General features: G+C 44.5%; 1 protein-coding gene across 8 annotated transcripts in view; it reads left to right on the top strand.

Annotated features, from left to right (window-relative positions):
- Window positions 1-19,665, top strand: part of LOC110531570 (rho guanine nucleotide exchange factor 11) — a 39,014-nt gene that overhangs the window by 13,391 nt on the left and 5,958 nt on the right. For 4 of the 8 annotated variants that reach the window (XM_036987411.2, XM_036987408.2, XM_036987409.2 and 1 more), the window contains exons 3-37: window positions 855-946; window positions 1,513-1,617; window positions 1,708-1,757; window positions 1,862-1,919; window positions 2,159-2,352; window positions 2,634-2,705; window positions 5,384-5,491; window positions 5,631-5,679; window positions 6,371-6,408; window positions 6,488-6,577; window positions 6,832-6,900; window positions 7,045-7,149; window positions 7,242-7,340; window positions 7,493-7,535; window positions 8,194-8,290; window positions 8,868-8,990; window positions 9,557-9,580; window positions 10,241-10,370; window positions 10,553-10,646; window positions 10,764-10,793; window positions 11,088-11,217; window positions 11,336-11,542; window positions 11,754-11,804; window positions 11,915-12,063; window positions 12,355-12,495; window positions 12,786-12,862; window positions 14,120-14,245; window positions 14,760-14,877; window positions 16,212-16,360; window positions 17,800-17,875; window positions 18,236-18,418; window positions 18,641-18,722; window positions 18,888-18,968; window positions 19,178-19,236; window positions 19,390-19,560. In XM_036987411.2, the coding sequence (XP_036843306.2) occupies window positions 855-946; window positions 1,513-1,617; window positions 1,708-1,757; window positions 1,862-1,919; window positions 2,159-2,352; window positions 2,634-2,705; window positions 5,384-5,491; window positions 5,631-5,679; window positions 6,371-6,408; window positions 6,488-6,577; window positions 6,832-6,900; window positions 7,045-7,149; window positions 7,242-7,340; window positions 7,493-7,535; window positions 8,194-8,290; window positions 8,868-8,990; window positions 9,557-9,580; window positions 10,241-10,370; window positions 10,553-10,646; window positions 10,764-10,793; window positions 11,088-11,217; window positions 11,336-11,542; window positions 11,754-11,804; window positions 11,915-12,063; window positions 12,355-12,495; window positions 12,786-12,862; window positions 14,120-14,245; window positions 14,760-14,877; window positions 16,212-16,360; window positions 17,800-17,875; window positions 18,236-18,418; window positions 18,641-18,722; window positions 18,888-18,968; window positions 19,178-19,236; window positions 19,390-19,560 (3,470 nt within the window). The remainder of the gene's footprint in view (window positions 1-854; window positions 947-1,512; window positions 1,618-1,707; window positions 1,758-1,861; window positions 1,920-2,158; window positions 2,353-2,633; window positions 2,706-5,383; window positions 5,492-5,630; window positions 5,680-6,370; window positions 6,409-6,487; window positions 6,578-6,831; window positions 6,901-7,044; window positions 7,150-7,241; window positions 7,341-7,492; window positions 7,536-8,193; window positions 8,291-8,867; window positions 8,991-9,556; window positions 9,581-10,240; window positions 10,371-10,552; window positions 10,647-10,763; window positions 10,794-11,087; window positions 11,218-11,335; window positions 11,543-11,753; window positions 11,805-11,914; window positions 12,064-12,354; window positions 12,496-12,785; window positions 12,863-14,119; window positions 14,246-14,759; window positions 14,878-16,211; window positions 16,361-17,799; window positions 17,876-18,235; window positions 18,419-18,640; window positions 18,723-18,887; window positions 18,969-19,177; window positions 19,237-19,389; window positions 19,561-19,665) is intronic. The other 4 variants (XM_036987412.2, XM_090183547.1, XM_036987413.2 and 1 more) reach the window with 3 other exon arrangements.

Below are 19,665 nucleotides of genomic sequence, written 5' to 3'. Positions count from 1 at the left end.
CTTTCAGCCCTTTTGCTGCTTGGTGAGTTTTCTGCTCAGTTTGTTGAGCTTCGTAGAAACTAAGCACAGATTACAGTACTGCACTTCCAGCAGTCTCTCCTCACACAATCTCTCCTCCAAGCCCTGGCACTCTGTCCATCTATCTACCCCCTGGTGTCCTCTCCTTCCACCCACCTATAGTCCTGGCACTCTGTCCATCTATCTACCCCCTGGTGTCCTCTCCTTCTCCTTCCACCCACCTATAGTCCTGGCACTCTGTCCATCTATCTACCCCCTGGTGTCCTCTCCTTCCACCCACCTATAGCCCTGGCACTCTGTCCATCTATCTACCCCCTGGTGTCCTCTCCTCTCCTTCCACCCACCTATAGCCCTGGCACTCTGTCCATCTATCTACCCCCTGGTGTCCTCTCCTTCCACCCACCTATAGCCCTGGCACTCTGTCCATCTATTTACCCCCTGGTGTCCTCTCCTTCTCCACCCACCCACCTATAGCCCTGGTGTCCTCTCCTCTCCTCACGCCCTCCGTCCTCCTGCCTGACATCCCTCTCCTTCTTTCCTCACGCCCTCCTTTCTGCCAGACATCCCTCTCCTTCTTTCCTCACGCCCTCCATCCTCCTGCCAGACATCCCTCTCCTTCTGTCCTCACGACCTCCTTCAACAGTGTAGCCTATGTGTGTCTCACATGTTCTGGGGTGACGTTTCCCCTATGTACTCATCTAGGATCAGCTTTCCCTCCCCCAGTATTAACCTTAACCATTGGTGGGGGAAATGCTGTACGGACCCAAGATCAAGCCTCTAGGGGCGACTTCACCCTACTCTGTCTCATGTTCCTCATGTCCTGCTTTTCCCTCCAGGCTAAGCAGCCTGACGATAGGAGACTCGGAGCGCAACACCTCCAGCGGCCAGCAGAGGGAGCCTCCAGCTGACATCCCCCCTGAGAACACAGGTACATGGGGTTTGTACTAGCCTCACAAGCCACCTGATCTCACAAGCTTACATGAATGTTTCATGCATCTGTCTGGTAATTATGAGGCTAGGTTTGTAGCACAGATGTGGCATACCCAAACCTATATGTACAAACTACCTCGACTAACCTCTACCCTGCACTTTGACTCGGTACCAGTACCTCCTGTATATAGACTTTTTATGTACTTGTTACTTTATATTTTTTACTTTAGTTTATTTTGTCAATATTTTCTTAACTCTATTTCTTGAACTGCTTTGTTGGTTAAGGGCTTGTAAGTAAGCATTTCAAGGTAACACCTGTTGTATTCGGCGCATGTGACAAATAAAATTTGATTTGAAAATGTGATTTCATATAGCAGTTTAGTACTGGTTCATGGTATGCCCAACTGACTTGAATGGTCTTCTCTTAATCTCTCACTCCCTCATCTCTCTACTTCTTTCCCTCTTTATCGCTCTCTTCAACTCCCTTTTCTTTGTCTCTCTCCATCTCCCTCTCGCATCTCTCACCTCCCCCTCTTTCCCTCTCTCTCCCCCTCCCTCTCTCAGGTCCAGGTCTGGTTCAGAGATGTGTGGTGGTACAGAAAGACCAGCTGGGGTTTGGCTTCACCGTGTGTGGCGAGAGGATCAAGCTGGTGCAGAATGTCCGACCAGGTCAGACACACATCCACACAGTAACTGACTTCATTTCTACACGTCTTATATGATGGTTCTGGAATGTTTCTCACCTGTCTCTTCATGCAGGTGGTGCAGCAGTCAAGGCAGGGGTCCACGAGGGAGACAGAATCATAAAGGTTACGCCTCATTTCAAACGTAAACTAAAAACCATCTCTGTCTCGGTCATCAGAGACTCAATACAATCAGCAGACTTAGTCTGCCTTCTCTCTTTCTTTCTCAGGTGAACGGCTCGCTGGTGTCGTCCATGTCTCACCAGGAGGTGGTGAAGCTCATCAAGTGTGAGTGTCACTGGTTTCTGTAACGATGATGGTTAAGGTTATGATGGCTTTAGGTCTATGCTGTCAGTAAAATGTCGTTGCCAACAGCTGTTTATTAAATTATCTTTCTTTCTCTTTTTTTCCTTTCTCTTTCTTTATTTTTCTTTCTCTCTTTCTCACTTTCTTTCGTTCTTTCTTTCGTTTTCTTTCTTTCTCCTTTCCTTCTTTCTTTCTCTCTTTTTATTTTTCTTTCTTTCCAGCTGGGCCGTATGTTGCCCTGACACTTCAAGGACCGCCCCCTTCAGCAGCCGCCCTCGTCCTCCAACCCCTCCCCGCTGACCTCTTACCCAATCAGAGGACGTCACTGGGAGGTGAAGCCCCGCCACCACCACCTCCACCCCTGCCCCCCGGACTTACCAGCACCCCCTCCCAAAGAATCAACAAACCACTACAGGTGAGCACCACACCTGGGTCTGTATTCACAAAGCGTCTCAGACAACGAGTACTGATCTAGGATCAGTTATACATTTTGGATCATAAGGAATAAGATTATATGGACTCCTATTGTCAGACACTTTATAAATACTGTTCCTGGACCATTGCCTTACAAATACTGACTGGTATACCAGCTTGACCATAATACTGACCAGATGTTCAAACCAATGTGGTATAACATGGGTCAACAAGGAGGAGCCTAACATTTCTTTTCCCTCTCCTCTTCTGTCATTGTGTTAGAACCTAGATGTACAGAAACACGCCACTCAGATCCTCAGGAACATGTTGGAACAGGGAGAGGCTGAGCTCCAGGTAACAGTCATAGGGTGCGCTCGTTTTCAGGGGTGCGCTCGGGTGGGGTCTGGTTTTTCCCGCCCTTGGAAAATTATTTTGGGGCGGGGCCTTGCTGATCGTGACAATATAAACAAGGAAGTGAAAATAAAAAAAATGTAAAATCAAATTTAAGTCACAGGGTTTCAAGTCTCTGTTAAACGATTCCCAGAATCAGAAGAGAATTGTTAGGAAATCTGTAATTCTCCATCCAAGATTTTTGGAAAACCTGGGAATATGGAGAAATGTTGCAAACCCATACAATCAAACCCACTTAGAATGGACACTGATCTGGAATATAGACATACCTGTTCTGTTGCATTTCTAGCTGTAATGTTGTGGCCCACTGAATATGCAATGGTAAGGACTAGCGGTCGACCGAGTATGATTTTTCAACGCCGAAACCGATTATTGGGGTACAAAAAAAGCCGATACCGATTTAATCGTCCGATTTAAAAAAAAAAATAATAAAAAAATTAATAAATAAAAAAGACAATTACAACAATAAAATCAATTTAACCTCAAATAAATAATGAAACATGTTAAATTTGGTTTAAATAATGCAAAAACAAAGTGTTGGAGAAGAAAGTAAAAGTGCAATATGTGCCATGTAAGAAAGCTAACATTTAAGTTCCTTGCTCAGAACATGAGAACATATGAAAGCTGGTGGTTCCTTTTATCATGAGTCTTCAATATTCCCAGGTAAGAAGTTTTAGGTTGTAGTTATTATAGGAATTATAGGACTATTTCTCACTATACCATTTGTATTTCATATACCTTTGACTATTGGATGTTCTTATAGGCACTTTAGTATTGCCAGTGTAACAGTATAGCTTCTGTATCTCTCGTCACTCCTCCCTGGGCTCGAACCAGGAACACAACGACAACAGCCACCCTCGAAGCAGCGTTACCCATGCAGAGCAAGGGGAACAACCACCCCAAGTCTCAGAGCGAGTGACGGTTGAAACGCTATTAGCGCGCACCCCGATAACTAGCTAGCCATTTCACATCGGTTACACCAGCCTCATCTCGGGAGTTGATAGGCTTGAAGTCATAAACAGCAGAGCTGCTGGCAAAACGCAGAAAAGTGCTGTTTGAATGAATGCTTACGAGCCTGCTGCTGCCTACCACCGCTCAGTCAGACTGCTCTATCAAATCATAGACTTAATTATAACATAATAACACACAGAAATGCGAGCCTTAGGTCATTAATATGGTCGAATCCGGAAACTATAATCTCAAAAACAAGACGTTTATTCTTTCAGTGAAATACGGAACCGTTCCGTATGTTATCTAACGGGTGGCATCCATCAGTCTAAATTTTACTGTTACATTGCACAACCTTCAATGTTATGTCATAATTACGTAAAATTCTGACAAATTAGTTCGCAATGAGCCAGGCTGCCCAAACTGTTGCATATACAGTGACTCTGCGTGCAATGAATGCAAGAGAAGTGACAATTTCACCTGGTTAATATCGCCTGCTAACCTGGATTTCATTTAGCTAAATATGCAGGTTTAAAAATATATACTTCTGTGTATTGATTTTAAGAAAGGCATTGGTGTTTATGGTTAGGTACACGTTGGAGCAACGACAGTCCTTTTTCACGAATCCGCAACGCATCGATTTATATGCAACACAGGACACGCTAGATAAACTAGTAATTTCATCAACCATGTGTAGTTATAACTAGTGATTATGATTGATTAAGTTTAATGCTAGCTAGCAACTTACCTTGGCTTCTTACTGCATTCGCGTAACAGGTGGGCTTCTCATTTATTTCACCTTTAGTTAACCAGGTAGGCAAGTTGAGAACAAGTTCTCATTTACAATTGCGACCTGGCCAAGATAAAGCAAAGCAGTTCGACACAGAGTTACACATGGAGTAAAAAACATACAGTCAATAATACAGTATAAACAAGTCTATATACGATGTGAGCAAATGAGGTGAGATAAGGGAGGTAAAGGCAAAAAAAGGCCATGGTGGAAAAGTAAATACAATATAGCAAGTAAAACACTGGAATGGTAGATTTGCAGTGGAAGAATGTGCAAAGTAGAAATAAAAATAATGGGGTGCAAAGGAGCAAAATAAATACAGTAGGGAAAGAGGTAGTTGTTTGGGCTAAATTATAGGTGGGCTATGTACAGGTGCAGTAATCCGTGAGCTGCTCATCTGCTGACAGTTGGTGCTTAAAGCTAGTGAGGGAGATAAGTGTTTCCAATTTCAGAGATTTTTGTAGTTCGTTCCAGTCATTGGCAGCAGAGAACTGGAAGGAGAGGCGGCGTGAGGTAGGTGGTTAGAGCGTTGGACTAGTTAACCGTAAGGTTGCAAGATTGAATCCCTGAGCTGACAAGGTAAAAATCTGTCGTTCTGCCCCTGAACAAGGCAGTTAACCCACCGTTCCTAGGCCGTCATTGAAAATAATAATGTGTTCTTAACTGACTTGCCTAGTTAAATAAAGATTAAATAAAGGTGTAAAAAAATGACTGATTTCAGGTTGTTATGAAAACTTGAAAACGGCCCTAATTAACCTGCCATTCCGATTAATCGGTCGACCTCTAGTAAGGACACTGTTTATGAGAGTATCTATTTAGTTTGACCAATCATCATTGACCATTATCAGTGCCTCTGATAATGTCACTCTGACCAATCCCGCAGGACTTGATGGAGGAGCTGTCACGGAACCCCTCCACATCACTGGAGGAGCGAATCGATAGTGCCAAGAGGCGCACCCAACAAGTGCGGGTTAAAATCAAGCAAGATCTGGTGAGATGCCTGTGTGCATGACAACAGACCCCTAACAACGCTTAACTAGATCTCTCATGTCCCCACTAGATACTATATATTAGATTGTCATTACCTTAGTTTATAACGTTTTCTATTTGTTATTTCTTTGTCTCTCAAGGATGGAACTCGCCCCGAAGCTGTGTCCAACTATGTAATAGCAGGAGATGGTTTGTATTGGATTTGTTTGTCTATGATTCTCTGAGTTGTGTGCGTTTTTATGATACCAATGCACTGGTGTAAAGTACTTAAATAAATCAAGTACTACTTAAGTAGATTTTTTTGGGTATCTGTACTTTACTATTTATATTTTTGACAACTTTTACTTCACTACATTTCTATAGAAAATAATGTACTTTTTACTCCATACATTTTCCCTGACACCCATAAGAACTTGTTACATTTTGAATGCTTAGCAGGACAGGAAAATCGTGTAATTCACGCACTTATCAAGAGAACATCCCGGGTCATCCCTACTTCCTCTGATCTTGCGGACTCACTAAACACAAATGCTTTGTTTGTAAATTATGTCGAAGTGTTGGAGCCCATGCTATCAGTAAAACAAAAAAAAATGACAAGAAAATTGTGCCCTCTGGTTTGCGTAATATAAGGAATGTTAAACAATTTATACTTTAACTTTTGATACTGAAGCATATTTTTGCAATTACATTTATTTTTTATATTTAAGTATATTTTAAACCAAATCATTTTACTCAAGTAGTATTTTACTGGGTGACTTTTACTTGAGTCATTTTCTATCAGGATCAGTGTCCAAGGTGTATTTACTTTTACTCAAGTATGACAATTGGGTACTTTTCCCACCACTGTACAAATGTATATAATTTCTCCATTTATCGGCAGCTCGGCTGTCGGTGGACTCAAGTGAAGGAGACTTTGAGGTAAGTAATGTCAGCACCAGATGCACCAGACCTTTATGAATGACTGTCCTTCTCACCCCTCCACCCCCTTCTCCCCCAGACCTGTGAGAGCCCCCACTCCTCCCCCTCCTTCTTCAGGACCCCCCTACGCTGGAGACAGGGCTCCGACACACACACCTTCTCTGACTCGGTGATACCAACACACACACACTCTTCCACTCACAAACACACACACACACATTCTGATTCAGTGAGAAGATTTGCACACATGCACTGCATATATACTGTCTAGTCTGAGTCAGTGATGTGAACAATGTCTCCTACACAACTACACACACACACACACACACACACACACACACACACACACACACACACACACACACACACATGCCAAAGGTTTTATTTTCCTAATCCTGACCTTTGTGACCTGTCTTTTGGCAGGCTGGGAAGACTCAGATCATTGGCCCCGAGGAAGAGGAGGAAGAGGACGACAGCTATGCTGTCAATGAGGTGAGACCGTCTTTATCAGCAAACATCACTTACCTCATCTACGTATCCTGCATCTCACTCATCTGTGGAACTATATGAATCTCCCTTTCTCTCTCTACGTCTCTCTCCCTCTCTTTCCCCTTCCTCTGTCTTTCCCTACTTTAGATGGACGGTCCATTTCAGGACATAGAGCTTCTCAAGTCGAGACCGGCCCATATGACGGTGTTCATGAGATATGTCTTCAGCCAGCTACTGGATCCCAACCCACTGGTCAGTACTCTGACCCTAAGGACTGCTATTGACGGTTGTTCCACCTCTTACATGGGAACTAATCTGGTGTGTGTGTCGTCTCTCTACAACAGCTGTTCTACCTGTCAGTGGAGGCCTACCTGGGCTCCAGCCCTAAAGACGCCCGTGCCCTCGCGCCTCAGATCTGCTCCCACTTCCTGGACCCTGACGCTGTGCGTCTCTCATTGGTTTATTCAGTTAATTAGTTTGGTAAATTAGTCTTAATCAATTAGACCGGACCATTTAATAATCTTGCAAGATTTTAAAGTACTCTTGTAGTAACGGTTGTAGTTCCGGTTCCTTACTTTTTAAATTTAATTTTCAGCCGTTAAAAATCAGAGTACGAGAAGAGTACCTGGCTGATATAGGTAAGATCCAACACAACACACTAACGTTACTGTGATGGTTTTATTTTGAGTTAACCTTTCTTTAACCAGCCAAGTCAATTAAGAACAAATTGTTATTTGCAATGATGGCCTGGCAAGAAGCCAAAGGCCTCCTGTGGGGACAAGGGGTTACAATAAAAAACAACAATGTAAGACAAAACAGACAACAGACAGAAGACTGGCAACAGCACAAATACAACCGCAAACAAACTGTGTGTGTGTTTGCAGTAAAACATGTTTCCTCACAGAAGGCAACGCAATCTAGTGACACGGGGTGACAACAATAAACAGCTACATGTCTCAACAACCTGTTCAAATTTCTGCCACTTAATAAGTAAACAGTGTCACCTGCATAAAAATGTCTCTATGTCTCCCAATGTTGTTGATCTAGATAATAAACCACAGGGGACCTAAAATGGATCCTTGAGGAACACCTGATTGCAGCTCTATGGTGTCAGACTTACAACCGTCTGCCTTAACACACTGGGTTCGATTTGCCTGGTAGTTTACAAACCCCTCCAGCGCATGACCAGTAATGGTAGTTGTGTAAAGTGGTCAGTCTTAACTCTGTCAGTACAGGGTTGTGATTCTAGTTCAGTCTGTAGTAAGTCTTACTGTGAGGTGTTGTGTCCTGTCTCAGAGAGTCGTCTCCATGCCCAGGAGGACATCAGGGGACCTCTGTCTGAGCTCCAACAGCAGGTGCTACCTGACATTCAGGACCAAATACAGGACTACAGGTACAGTACAGTGTATGGAACAAGCTGAATCATCTAGAGGGGTGTCTTGTGTTTGACAGTGTGTGTGTATATGAAACCCATTGGTGTGTGCATTGAGGCTTGTGCTAAATGCAGATAATGGCCGTGTGTATGTTATTTTGTTTGTTAGAGTTGGGCGATATGGACAAAAATCCAGATCGACTGTCCCATTAACAACCATATTATCAAACTTATTTCAATTCAATCTTCAATTCAATTTCTCTGTTATAGGCTACTTGTCGTAATGAAAGGGAAGGTGGGGATACCTAGTCAGTTGTACAACTGAACACATTCACCTGAAATGTATCTTCCACATTTAACCCAACCTCTCTGAATCAGAGTGGTGCGGGGGGGCTGCCTTAATCGACATCCACGTCATCGCTGCCCGGGGAACAGTGGGTTAACTGGCAGAACGACGTAGTTTTACCTTGTCAGCTCGGGAACGATATCAGCATAATGCCTGCGACGAGGGGATCGGTCGGATCATTTTCAGTTTTTCGTACCAGCTGTAGTTTGTGTGTATTGAAAGTTGTGTGCTCTGGCGCATGTGTTTGTGTAGGAACAAGAAGATGATGGGTCTGGGCTCTCTGTTTGGAGAGGGAGACCTGCAGCAGCTGGATGGAGACCCAGCCAAGGAGAAACAGGTGGTGGACAGACAGGTCACTGCTCTCTGGGAGATACTGTGAGTTGGACCATCTAGCTATGATACAACATGTTTATCCCATGTGACCTTATCAGGAAAAAGTCTGGGGCCCCTATATATGCAATGCATTCTAAGGGAGACACAGTAAATAGGACTGCTAAGATTGCAACAAATAACACACATTGTTACTTTTGTGCTTTTCTGCGATGGTTCAGTGTTAGCATAGCAAAACAGTAACTACGGTAGGACAGTGACCGAGCCAGCTGGCAGTAGAGGGAGCTCAACTAGCCTCAACATCTCACCGTACCAAAGGTCAGAGTGTGATCACTGATCACTCGGGAGGCTTTGCAGGTAACCTCTAGCCGCGGCTGCCCTACCCACATGATGTTTGCTACACACCTACTCACTCCTATCACATGACTCACTGCTAGGTAGATACAAAACAGGTCACCTTGTTTTTTATCAGCAAGGATTTATTTATTTTGCACCTTGTTCAACAGGACCGAGCCACTTTGGAACTATGCCAGAGACCTTATTAAAAGAGAGGTTGTTGTTTTTGAGCAGAAGAGTGAAGAAGCTAACAGTTGTTTTTCTGTGTGTTGCAGCTCGAAGCACGAAGACGACAGAAGGTAATAAAAGTCGGAGCGTCTCATGTCTGTTGCTGGAACGTGATTGAATAGTAATTCTTGTTTGTTTGTGTAAACGTACCCTTCTCCATTCTGTTATTTCTCTTCCTTTCTTTGTCTGTTTCTCTTTCTTTCTCTTCCCCGTTACCTTTTTCACACTCGCTCGCCCTCCCCCTCTCTCACCCTCACACTGCCTCTCTCTCTCTCCCTCCCCCTCTCTCGCCCTCACACTGCCTCTCTCTCTCGCCCTCTCTCTCTCGCCCTCCCCCTCTCTCGCCCTCACACTGCCTCTCTCTCTCGCCCTCTCTCTCTCGCCCTCCCCCTCTCTCGCCCTCACACTGCCTCTCTCTCTCGCCCTCACACTGCCTCTCTCTCTCGCCCTCCCCCTCTCTCTCGCCCTCACACTGCCTCTCTCTCCCTCCCCCCTCTCTCTCGCCCTCACACTGCCTCTCTCTCTCGCCCTCACACTGCCTCTCTCTCTCGCCCTCACACTGCCTCTCTCTCTCGCCCTCACACTGCCTCTCTCTCTCGCCCTCACACTGCCCCTCTCTCTCGCCCTCACACTGCCTCTCTCTCTCGCCCTCACACTGCCTCTCTCTCTCGCCCTCCCCCCCTCTCTCGCCCTCACACTGCCTCTCTCTTTCCTTCCCTCTCCCTCCTCAGTTCTCCTCTAGCCTCTGCGGTGCTGTTGTACCTCCGTCACTCGGGCATTAAGCTGAGGGACTCCAGGGTGTTTCCAGGACTCAGCACTGAGAAGGAGAAGTGGCTCGCCTTTTTCCCCAAGACCAAGAAGGTAGGAGCTGGAGTCAAAGGTCGAATACTGTGTTCTGGGTCATATTCAGTAGGCACTTGTCCAATAAGAAACGTTTGCTTGAGTTTTTACTATGCAAAAAAAAAAAAACGTTCTCGATGTCCAAGATGTGCTTGAAATGATTGTTTTACATCACAGAACTTTACTGTTGTTTACTTCTACAGCTGAGCAGTGCAAAGAAAGAGAAGGATGGAGAGGACAGGAAGAGAAACCCCATCCTAAAGTATATCGGCAAGCCCAGGAGCACCTCCCAGTCCAGTAACTACACACACACACCGAGACATGGTTTAATTCCCATTATCTCATCCTTTGTTTTGACCCTCGTTGATCATTTTTTTGTCTCATGTTTTCTTTTGCTTCACTTTGATTTCCCAGCGTTCCATGTCCCGTTGTCTCCCACTGAAGGTGTGTCATTTATTATTTTGAATATCTTATTTTATCTTTTATTTTTTTCCAGTGTTTTCTCAGCTTATTTTAAAACATGATAATATATAATAATAAATGCCATTTAGCAAACACTTTTTTTATCCAAAGAGACTTGATGTACTGTTATTGCTTTCACTTTGGGGTTTTAGGCTGGGTATCAGTAAAGCACACTGTAACAACTGCTGATTTCTAAAATGGGCTTTATAAAATACATTAGATTGATTTGATGTTCTGTGTGTGTGTGTGTGTGTCCCCTGTCTCGTCTCCTCTCAGTGCGTCCTGGCAGTGTGAGGAACATCATCCAGCAGTTTGAGAACCACCCAGAGATCCCCGGGGAGGAGGGGGACGAGGGAGACCTCCAGAGACTGTCCTCCAGCAGCCTGGGAGAGGACAGTATGGACAGGTATCAGAGAGAGAGAGAAAGAGAGTGTCAGGTCTATTGTGCACAATTGTTTGTGTGTCAAGATTGTACATGTTTACTTATGTGTTTCTCTTTCTCTCTCTCACTGTCTCTTTCTCAGCCCTATGGTGTCGGTGCGTCTGGCTCGTAGTGAGTCTCTGAAGGCGCAGGGGGAGGGGCGTCGGCGGGGCGGGGCTTCAGGAGTGGAGACAGTCCCTCGTTCCCGTAGCGACGTGGACATGGAGGACTGTGGGGAGGAGATAGAGGGGCCGGGCCTGAGACCCCTACACCACAGCGCCTCCTCCTCAGCCACCAGTAGCTCAGCACGGTGAGACTACACACACACACACACACACACACACACGTCTTGCTCATACACACATATCTGAAACCACACACGTTGCACAAACTCACACACAGACACTGTTTCGGAACACACTGTAGGATCCACATGCTCCTGACGGGGTTGAGCAGCAGCATTGTAGCACAGAATAAAGACAACAGAATAGAACCAGATCTGATTGGTTTTTCCTCCTCAGATCCTTGGAGAACCCCACGCCTCCATACACCCCTCGGTCGTCTAGACGACAGTAAGTCATCACTACAACATCACTACAACCTACTGAGGTCTTCAACTTTGATCGACCTGGAAGTATATTAAAACATCTCTCTCTGTGTGCTTCTGCGCGCGTGTGCGTAGGTTTGAGGAGTCCCCGGTGGCCCTGCTCCCTGATGCCCCAGCCCTAGAGGACGACGTGGTGGACAGTCACAACTGGCAGGAGACAGTGGCCCCTCAGGTCCTGGCTACACTCTGTCCCCGAGAGGTGGACCGACAGGCCGTCATTTACGGTAAACATCCACTGCTTGACCTTTGGGTAGCAGCAGAGGAATGTGCAAGGATACATTCAGGCCGAGAGGAACATGTGAAAACCTTATGCATCTACAACTGTTCCTATATCCTGTCTAAACATAGCCACTGTATATCTGACTGGAACTAACAACTTCTATTCTGTTATTTTCAGAAGGAAATATTATTAGATTGTTATATTTACATTCTTCTCTGTGTCTCCCCCTTCCTCTCACCTCTCCCGCCATTCCTCCCTCTGTCGTCTCCCCCCCCCCCCCCCCCTCTCTCCTCAGAGTTGTTGACGACAGAGGCGTCTCACCTGCGTACTCTCAGGGTCTTGGATCAGGTGTTTTTCCAGAAGATGAGGTGTGTTCTGAGCTCTGACGAGCTGGCCTGCATCTTTCCCAACCTGCCTCAGGTCTACCAACTACATGGTCAGTGTGTGTGTGTGTGTGTGTGTGTTTCTCAATTCTGTCAATAGGTATTCAGGCCATGTGGATTTAAAGATCTGATAAGATTGTGTTGCGTTGTGGCATCGCTGTGTAAATATAATATGTTTTGATAGATTTAGGTGCTGCATGATAGAGAAGCACTGTTTTAGCGTTGCCTTTGATTTGGTAGTGTCTCATTGACGTTAAGCTCAATGTTATTGTGTTTGATCAATGTTGCTTCAATGATTTTATTGTTTAATCAACGTTGTTCCACCGTTGTTATTGCGTTGCAGTGAGCCTGTGTGAAGCCATGAAGAAGAAAAGGGAATCTCCCATCGTTCAGGGCATCGGTGACATCATGCTGGCCAGGGTGAGTTGAACTAGCTAATCAAGTCATCCCAGTCCCGTGGCTCAGTTGGTAGAGCATGGTGCTTGCAACGCCAGGGTTGTGGGTTCTATTCCCAGGGGGACCAGTATGAAAATGTATGAACCCACTACTGTAAGTCGCTCTGGATAAGAGTGTCTGCTAAATGACTCAAATGTAAAAAAAATTATTTGTTTTACTATCCCTTCAAATCAAATGTTATTGGTCACATATTTCCAGTGTTACGCTGTTAGTGGTCAGTTTGAGGGATCTGTTGATAACACCTGTCCAATAGTTTTCAATCATATGCTTATTGAGTGAACCGAACATTAGGAACACCTTCCTAATATTGAGTTGTACCCCCCCTTTGCCCTCAACAGCCTCAATTCGTCAGGGCAGGGAGTCTACAAGGTGTTAAAAGCGTTCCACAGGGATGCTGGACCATGTTGACTCCAATGCTTCCCACAGTTATCAAGGTGGCTGCATGTTCTTTGTGCGGTGGACCATTCTTGATACACACGGGGAACTGTTGAGTGTGAAAAACCCAGCAGCGTTGCAGTTCTTGACACAAACCGGTGCGCCTGGCACCTACTACCATACCCCGTTCAAAGGCACTTAAATAGTTTATCTTGCCCATTCACCCTCTGAATGGCACTCATACACAATCCATGTATACTTGTATACTGGAGCCTCAGAATGGAATGAGTTGCCTCTGCCCATAAAAACAACATCCTCTCTGGGCAGCTTTAAACATATGTTTGATGTCTTCTGTGCCCATATGAATAACCCCTATGATGTAACTGGAATGATGAGATAGAGGTTCTTCTTCTCTGTTGTTGTTTTATTATTTCACCGCCATACTGTGTTGGATCTTGTCTAGTAGCCATCTTGTCTCAAGAGGACCACAATGGAAATAAGTCCCAGACTGTATTGTGTGTTATCCTCAATGATTTTATTCATGTGCACGTATGGCTTTTTCAAGTTTTATGTGTGCTTGTTTTTTAAAATGGTCGAATTAATAAACTAAACTAAAATCCATGTCTCAATTGTCAAAAAGGCTTAAAAATCCTTCTTTAACCTGTTTCCTCCCCTTCATTTACACTGATTGAAGTGAATTTAACAAGTGACTTCAATAAGGGATCATAGATTTCACCTGGTCAGTCTGTCATGGACAGAGCAGGTGTCCTTAATGTTTTGTACACTCAGTGTATATTGTGTAGTGTTGTGTTTTGACTGGGATATCTGTGTGTACCTGTGTGTTAGTTTGAGGGTGTGGCGGGGGAGGAGTTTCAGGAGCAGGCGTCCCACCTGTGCAGCCAGCAGTCTCAGGCTCTGGAACTCATTAAGAACAAGCAGCGCAAAGACCCCCGCTTCACACACATCATCCAGGTAACACACACGCATCACCCGGGTAACACACACGCATCACCCGGGTAACGCACACGCATCACCCGGGTAGCGCACACGCATCACCCGGGTAACGCACACGCATCACCCGGGTAACGCACACGCATCACCCGGGTAACGCACACGCATCACCCGGGTAACGCACACGCATCACCCGGGTAACACACACACGCATCACCCGGGTAACACACACGCATCACCCGGGTAACACACACACGCATCACCCGGGTAACACACACGCATCACCCGGGTAACACACACGCATCACCCGGGTAACACACACGCATCACCCGGGTAACACACACGCATCACCCGGGTAACACACACGCATCACCCGGGTAACACACACGCATCACCCGGGTAACACACACGCATCACCCGGGTAACACACGCATTACCCGGGTAACACACACACATCACCCAGGTAACACACATACATGCAGTCACAATGGCTTTTCCATTAATTAATTTGATTGTTTGATGGATGTATTGTCAGGAGTGTGAGGCCAGTCCTCACTGTAGGAGGCTGCAGCTGAAGGACCTGCTGGTGTCTGAGACACAGAGACTCACCAAGTACCCTCTGTTACTGGACAACATTATCAAACACACAGAGGGTACGTAGTATCCATCATCCACCTCCATCTCTCACACTCATACTCACCAAGTACCCTCTGTTACTGGACAACATCACACACACTGATAGTCTGACAGTTTAGCACCAGTGGTCTTCATTAAGTTACTGTTAGATTATATGTTAGTCTTAGTAGTTAGGTGATATGTTAGTCTTAGTAGTTGGTGATATGTTAGTCTTAGTAGTTGGTGATATGTTAGTCTTAGTGGTTGGTGATATGTTAGTCTTAGTGGTTGGTGATATGTTAGTCTTAGTGGTTGGTGATATGTTAGTCTTAGTGGTTGGTGATATGTTCGTCTTAGTGGTTGGTGATATGTTAGTCTTAGTAGTTGGTGATATGTTAGTCTTAGTGGTTGGTGATATGTTAGTCTTAGTGGTTGGTGATATGTTAGTCTTAGTGGTTGGTGATATGTTAGTCTTAGTGGTTGGTGATATGTTAGTCTTAGTGGTTGGTGATATGTTAGTCTTAGTGGTTGGTGATATGTTAGTCTTAGTGGTTGGTGATATGTTAGTCTTAGTAGTTGGTGATATGTTAGTCTTAGTGGTTGGTGATATGTTAGTCTTAGTGGTTGGTGATATGTTAGTCTTAGTGGTTGGTGATATGTTAGTCTTAGTAGTTGGTGATATGTTAGTCTTAGTGGTTGGTGATATGTTAGTCTTAGTGGTTGGTGATATGTTAGTCTTCGTAGTTAGGTGATATGTTAGTCTTGATAGTTATGCGAGTAGGTTAGTCTTAGTTGTTAGGCGAGTAGGCTCGTCTTAGTAGTTATGCGAGTAGGTTAGTCTTAGTAGTTATGCAAGTAGGTTAGTCTTAGTAGTTAGGCGAGTAGGTTAGTCTTAGTAGTTATGCGAGTAGGTTAGTCTTAGTAGTTATGCAAGTAGGTTAGTCTTAGTAGTTAGGCGAGTAGGTTAGTCTTAGTAGATAGGCGAGTAGGTTAGTCTTAGTAGATAGGCGAGTAGGTTAGTCTTAGTAGATAGGCGAGTAGGTTAGTCTTAGTAGATAGGCGAGTAGGTTAGTCTTAGTAGTTATGCAAGTAGGTTAGTCTTAGTAGTTAGGCGAGTAGGTTAGTCTTAGTAGATAGGCGAGTAGGTTAGTCTTAGTAGATAGGCGAGTAGGTTAGTCTTAGTAGATAGGCGAGTAGGTTAGTCTTAGTAGTTATGCAAGTAGGTTAGTCTTAGTAGTTAGGCGAGTAGGTTAGTCTTAGTAGATAGGCGAGTAGGTTAGTCTTAGTAGTGTTTTAAGAATAGCTTCTGCTTTGAACTAACTGGTCCTATTTGATGTTGTGATATCACTGGGTGTAACGTCTTCCTATACAGCTGGCTCCACAGACCTCCCGCCTCTCCAACGTGCACAGGCCTGCTGCCGTGGGATTCTGCAGGCCGTCAATGAAGTCGTCAGGGAGACTGAACACCGGCAACGACTCAACCAATACCAGCGCAGGCTGGACCCCACGCCACAGTTCAAGGTACCTCCTTTTCCTCTTCAAAGTTTTTAGTATTTTCCTCATCTTCAAAGTTAGTATTGACCACCTCTTCAACGTTAGTATTGACCACCTCTTCAAAGTTAGTATTGACCACCTCTTCAACGTTAGTATTGACCACCTCTTCAACGTTAGTATTGACCACCTCTTCAAAGTTAGTATTGACCACCTCTTCAAAGTTAGTATTGACAACCTCTTCAAAGTTAGTATTGACCACCTCTTCAACGTTAGTATTGACCACCTCTTCAACGTTAGTATTGACCACCTCTTCAAAGTTAGTATTGACAACCTCTTCAACGTTAGTATTGACCACCTCTTCAAAGTTAGTATTGACCACCTCTTCAAAGTTAGTATTGACCACCTCTTCAAAGTTAGTATTGACAACCTCTTCAAAGTTAGTATTGACCACCTCTTCAACGTTAGTATTGACCACCTCTTCAAAGTTAGTATTGACCACCTCTTCAACGTTAGTATTGACCACCTCTTCAACGTTAGTATTGACCACCTCTTCAAAGTTAGTATTGACCACCTCTTCAAAGTTAGTATTGACAACCTCTTCAAAGTTAGTATTGACCACCTCTTCAACGTTAGTATTGACCACCTCTTCAAAGTTAGTATTGACCACCTCTTCAAAGTTAGTATTGACAACCTCTTCAAAGTTAGTATTGACCTGACCACCTCTTCAAAGTTAGTATTTTCCTCCTCTTCAAAGTTAGTATTGACCACCTCTTCAAAGTTAGTATTGACCACCTCTTCAAAGTTAGTATTGACCACCTCTTCAACGTTAGTATTGACCACCTCTTCAACGTTAGTATTGACCACCTCTTCAAAGTTAGTATTGACCACCTCTTCAAAGTTAGTATTGACCACCTCTTCAAAGTTAGTATTGACAACCTCTTCAAAGTTAGTATTGACCACCTCTTCAAAGTTAGTATTGACCACCTCTTCAAAGTTAGTATTGACCACCTCTTCAAAGTTAGTATTGACCACCTCTTCAAAGTTAGTATTGACCACCTCTTCAAAGTTAGTATTGACCACCTCTTCAAAGTTAGTATTGACCACCTCTTCAAAGTTAGTATTGACCACCTCTTCAAAGTTAGTATTGACCACCTCTTCAAAGTTAGTATTTTCCTCCTCTTCAAAGTTAGTATTGACCACCTCTTCAAAGTTAGTATTGACCACCTCTTCAAAGTTAGTATTGACCACCTCTTCAAAGTTAGTATTGACCACCTCTTCAAAGTTAGTATTGACCACCTCTTCAAAGTTAGTATTTACCACCTCTTCAAAGTTAGCATTTACCATCTCTTCAACGTTAGTATTGACCATCTCTTCAACGTTAGTATTTTCCTCCTCTTCAAAGTTAGTCTCTTCCTCCAACACATAGTATAACAGCTTTATTCTGATGATGTCCTCTGTCCTGTCAGAGTCTGGACCTGACCAGTAAGACAATGATCCATGAGGGTCCTCTCACCTGGAAAGTCAGTAAAGACAAAACCTTAGGTAAGACCCACAACACTCCACAGATAGAACTGTTGTGCTTTAGATTCTGTTGGCTCCTCTGTCCAGAGCTAAAAGGAATCAGCTGCGAGAGACCCCGGGAGACACTGTCCCAGACATGTATTCCATATTGGAGTCACTGTTCTGATTCTGCTGTATTGTTGCTTCAGTCACCAGATAATACACTGGGAGTTGAATCATTTATGCCTTGTTAACTTTTTGGGTGACTATCTTTGACTTGATTGATTTTCCCTCCAAAAGATCCAGGCCCAACTGCTGTCAGACCTGCAGGTTCTAAGTTCTAGTGTTCAGTGTTCTGTAAGGGTTCTAACCGTATGGTTCTGGTTCTCCTTCATCTCTCAGAGATCCAGGCCCTGCTGCTATCAGACCTGCTGGTTCTGCTCCAGAGAGGTCCAGACGACCGGCTGCTACTGCGTTGCCCGTCCCGCTGGCTGGGGGGAGGAGGAGGTGGTAGCGGGGACACCAAGGCCTCCTTCAGCCCCGTGGTCCAGCTAGACTCCCTCCTGGTGCGCTCTGTGGCCACAGGTAAGAGGTTAGAGGTCAGGGGTTATGGGACAAAGTGTGGAGTGGCCAATGGTTGTGTATAGATTAATCAGTGATCTGGGTTAGATTTAGATAACAGTTTAATGCTGTAACAACAATGTAATAACAGAAAATGGGATCTCAATCATTTTGCAAGATAATAAGATAATGGCTTTATTATCCCTGTGGTGATGATGATGGTTTGATTGTGTCTGATTCCCTCAGACAACAAGGCCCTGTACGTCATCAGCACCACAGAGAGAAAGATCTATGAACTGGTAGCGGGGACGTCCTCAGAGAAAAACATGTGAGCACATCTACATCATCCATATCTATACCAGGAATAGAGATTAGTTTACAGATAATATACATGATAGAGGTTCATCAGGATTTTAACCTGCAGCATTTTACTCATCACATGGAAAAGCTTTGGTGGACATTTTGAGTGCCATTTTATTTTTATTTTTCACAGCTGGAAGGACCAACTTGAAAAGACCATCTCATTGGTTGCTGGCTCCTCACCTTCGACCAATAACAGATCCACACCTATTTTGTGAGTAATCCTTACACTGGCCCGTTTCTAACAATTAACATTGAAGATCTGTAGACTCTGATAGCATTGCAGACCATTCGCTATAGTTGTCTTAAGCAGTACTGATTCCATCTCATTGATCTCTCTTCTGTCTTCTCACTCATTCCTCGCCCTCTCTCTCCTTTACCTCTCTCTCCTCTCGCCCTCTCTCTCCTTTATCTCTCTCTCAGCTCCCCAAGTCTTGGCAACGCTTCCCCTGTCTCAACTGGCAGCCATGTCTATCAATCAGGTGAGACAAATTGTGTTAGTAAGGAAGTGTATGTTTTTGGAGTGGATTGTAGTGACTACAGATATAAATATTTATTTCTGTACAGTAATATTCTCTATCATTCCCCAACTCTGCTCTGTCGTTCATCACATTGATGATCTTTAATCTCCCTAGACGACTCGATGACGGAGCAGGTGGTTTTCATGGAGACGGACTCCCCTAACGATGAGGATAACGAACTCGCACGCACCACACCAACGGACCAATCAGGAGCTTTCTTCTGCGGGGAGGGGCAGGACTACGTCAAGCGACGAATTGGAGTAGCAGAGGCAGCTCTTGAAGACGGTGAGAAAGCAAGAGACTTGACTTGAACATATTAAAATATGATTTTGTATACGTATGTACTAGCGTCACTAGAATGTGTTTGGTTGAGAATCAACTTTCCACTTA

This window comes from Oncorhynchus mykiss, chromosome 9, assembly GCF_057628025.1.
Source record: "Oncorhynchus mykiss isolate SJ-2025 chromosome 9, ASM5762802v1, whole genome shotgun sequence".
Taxonomy (NCBI): domain Eukaryota; kingdom Metazoa; phylum Chordata; class Actinopteri; order Salmoniformes; family Salmonidae; genus Oncorhynchus; species Oncorhynchus mykiss.
The sequence above is the reverse complement of the archived record's forward strand: the minus strand, read 5'-3'. Positions and strand labels throughout refer to the sequence as shown.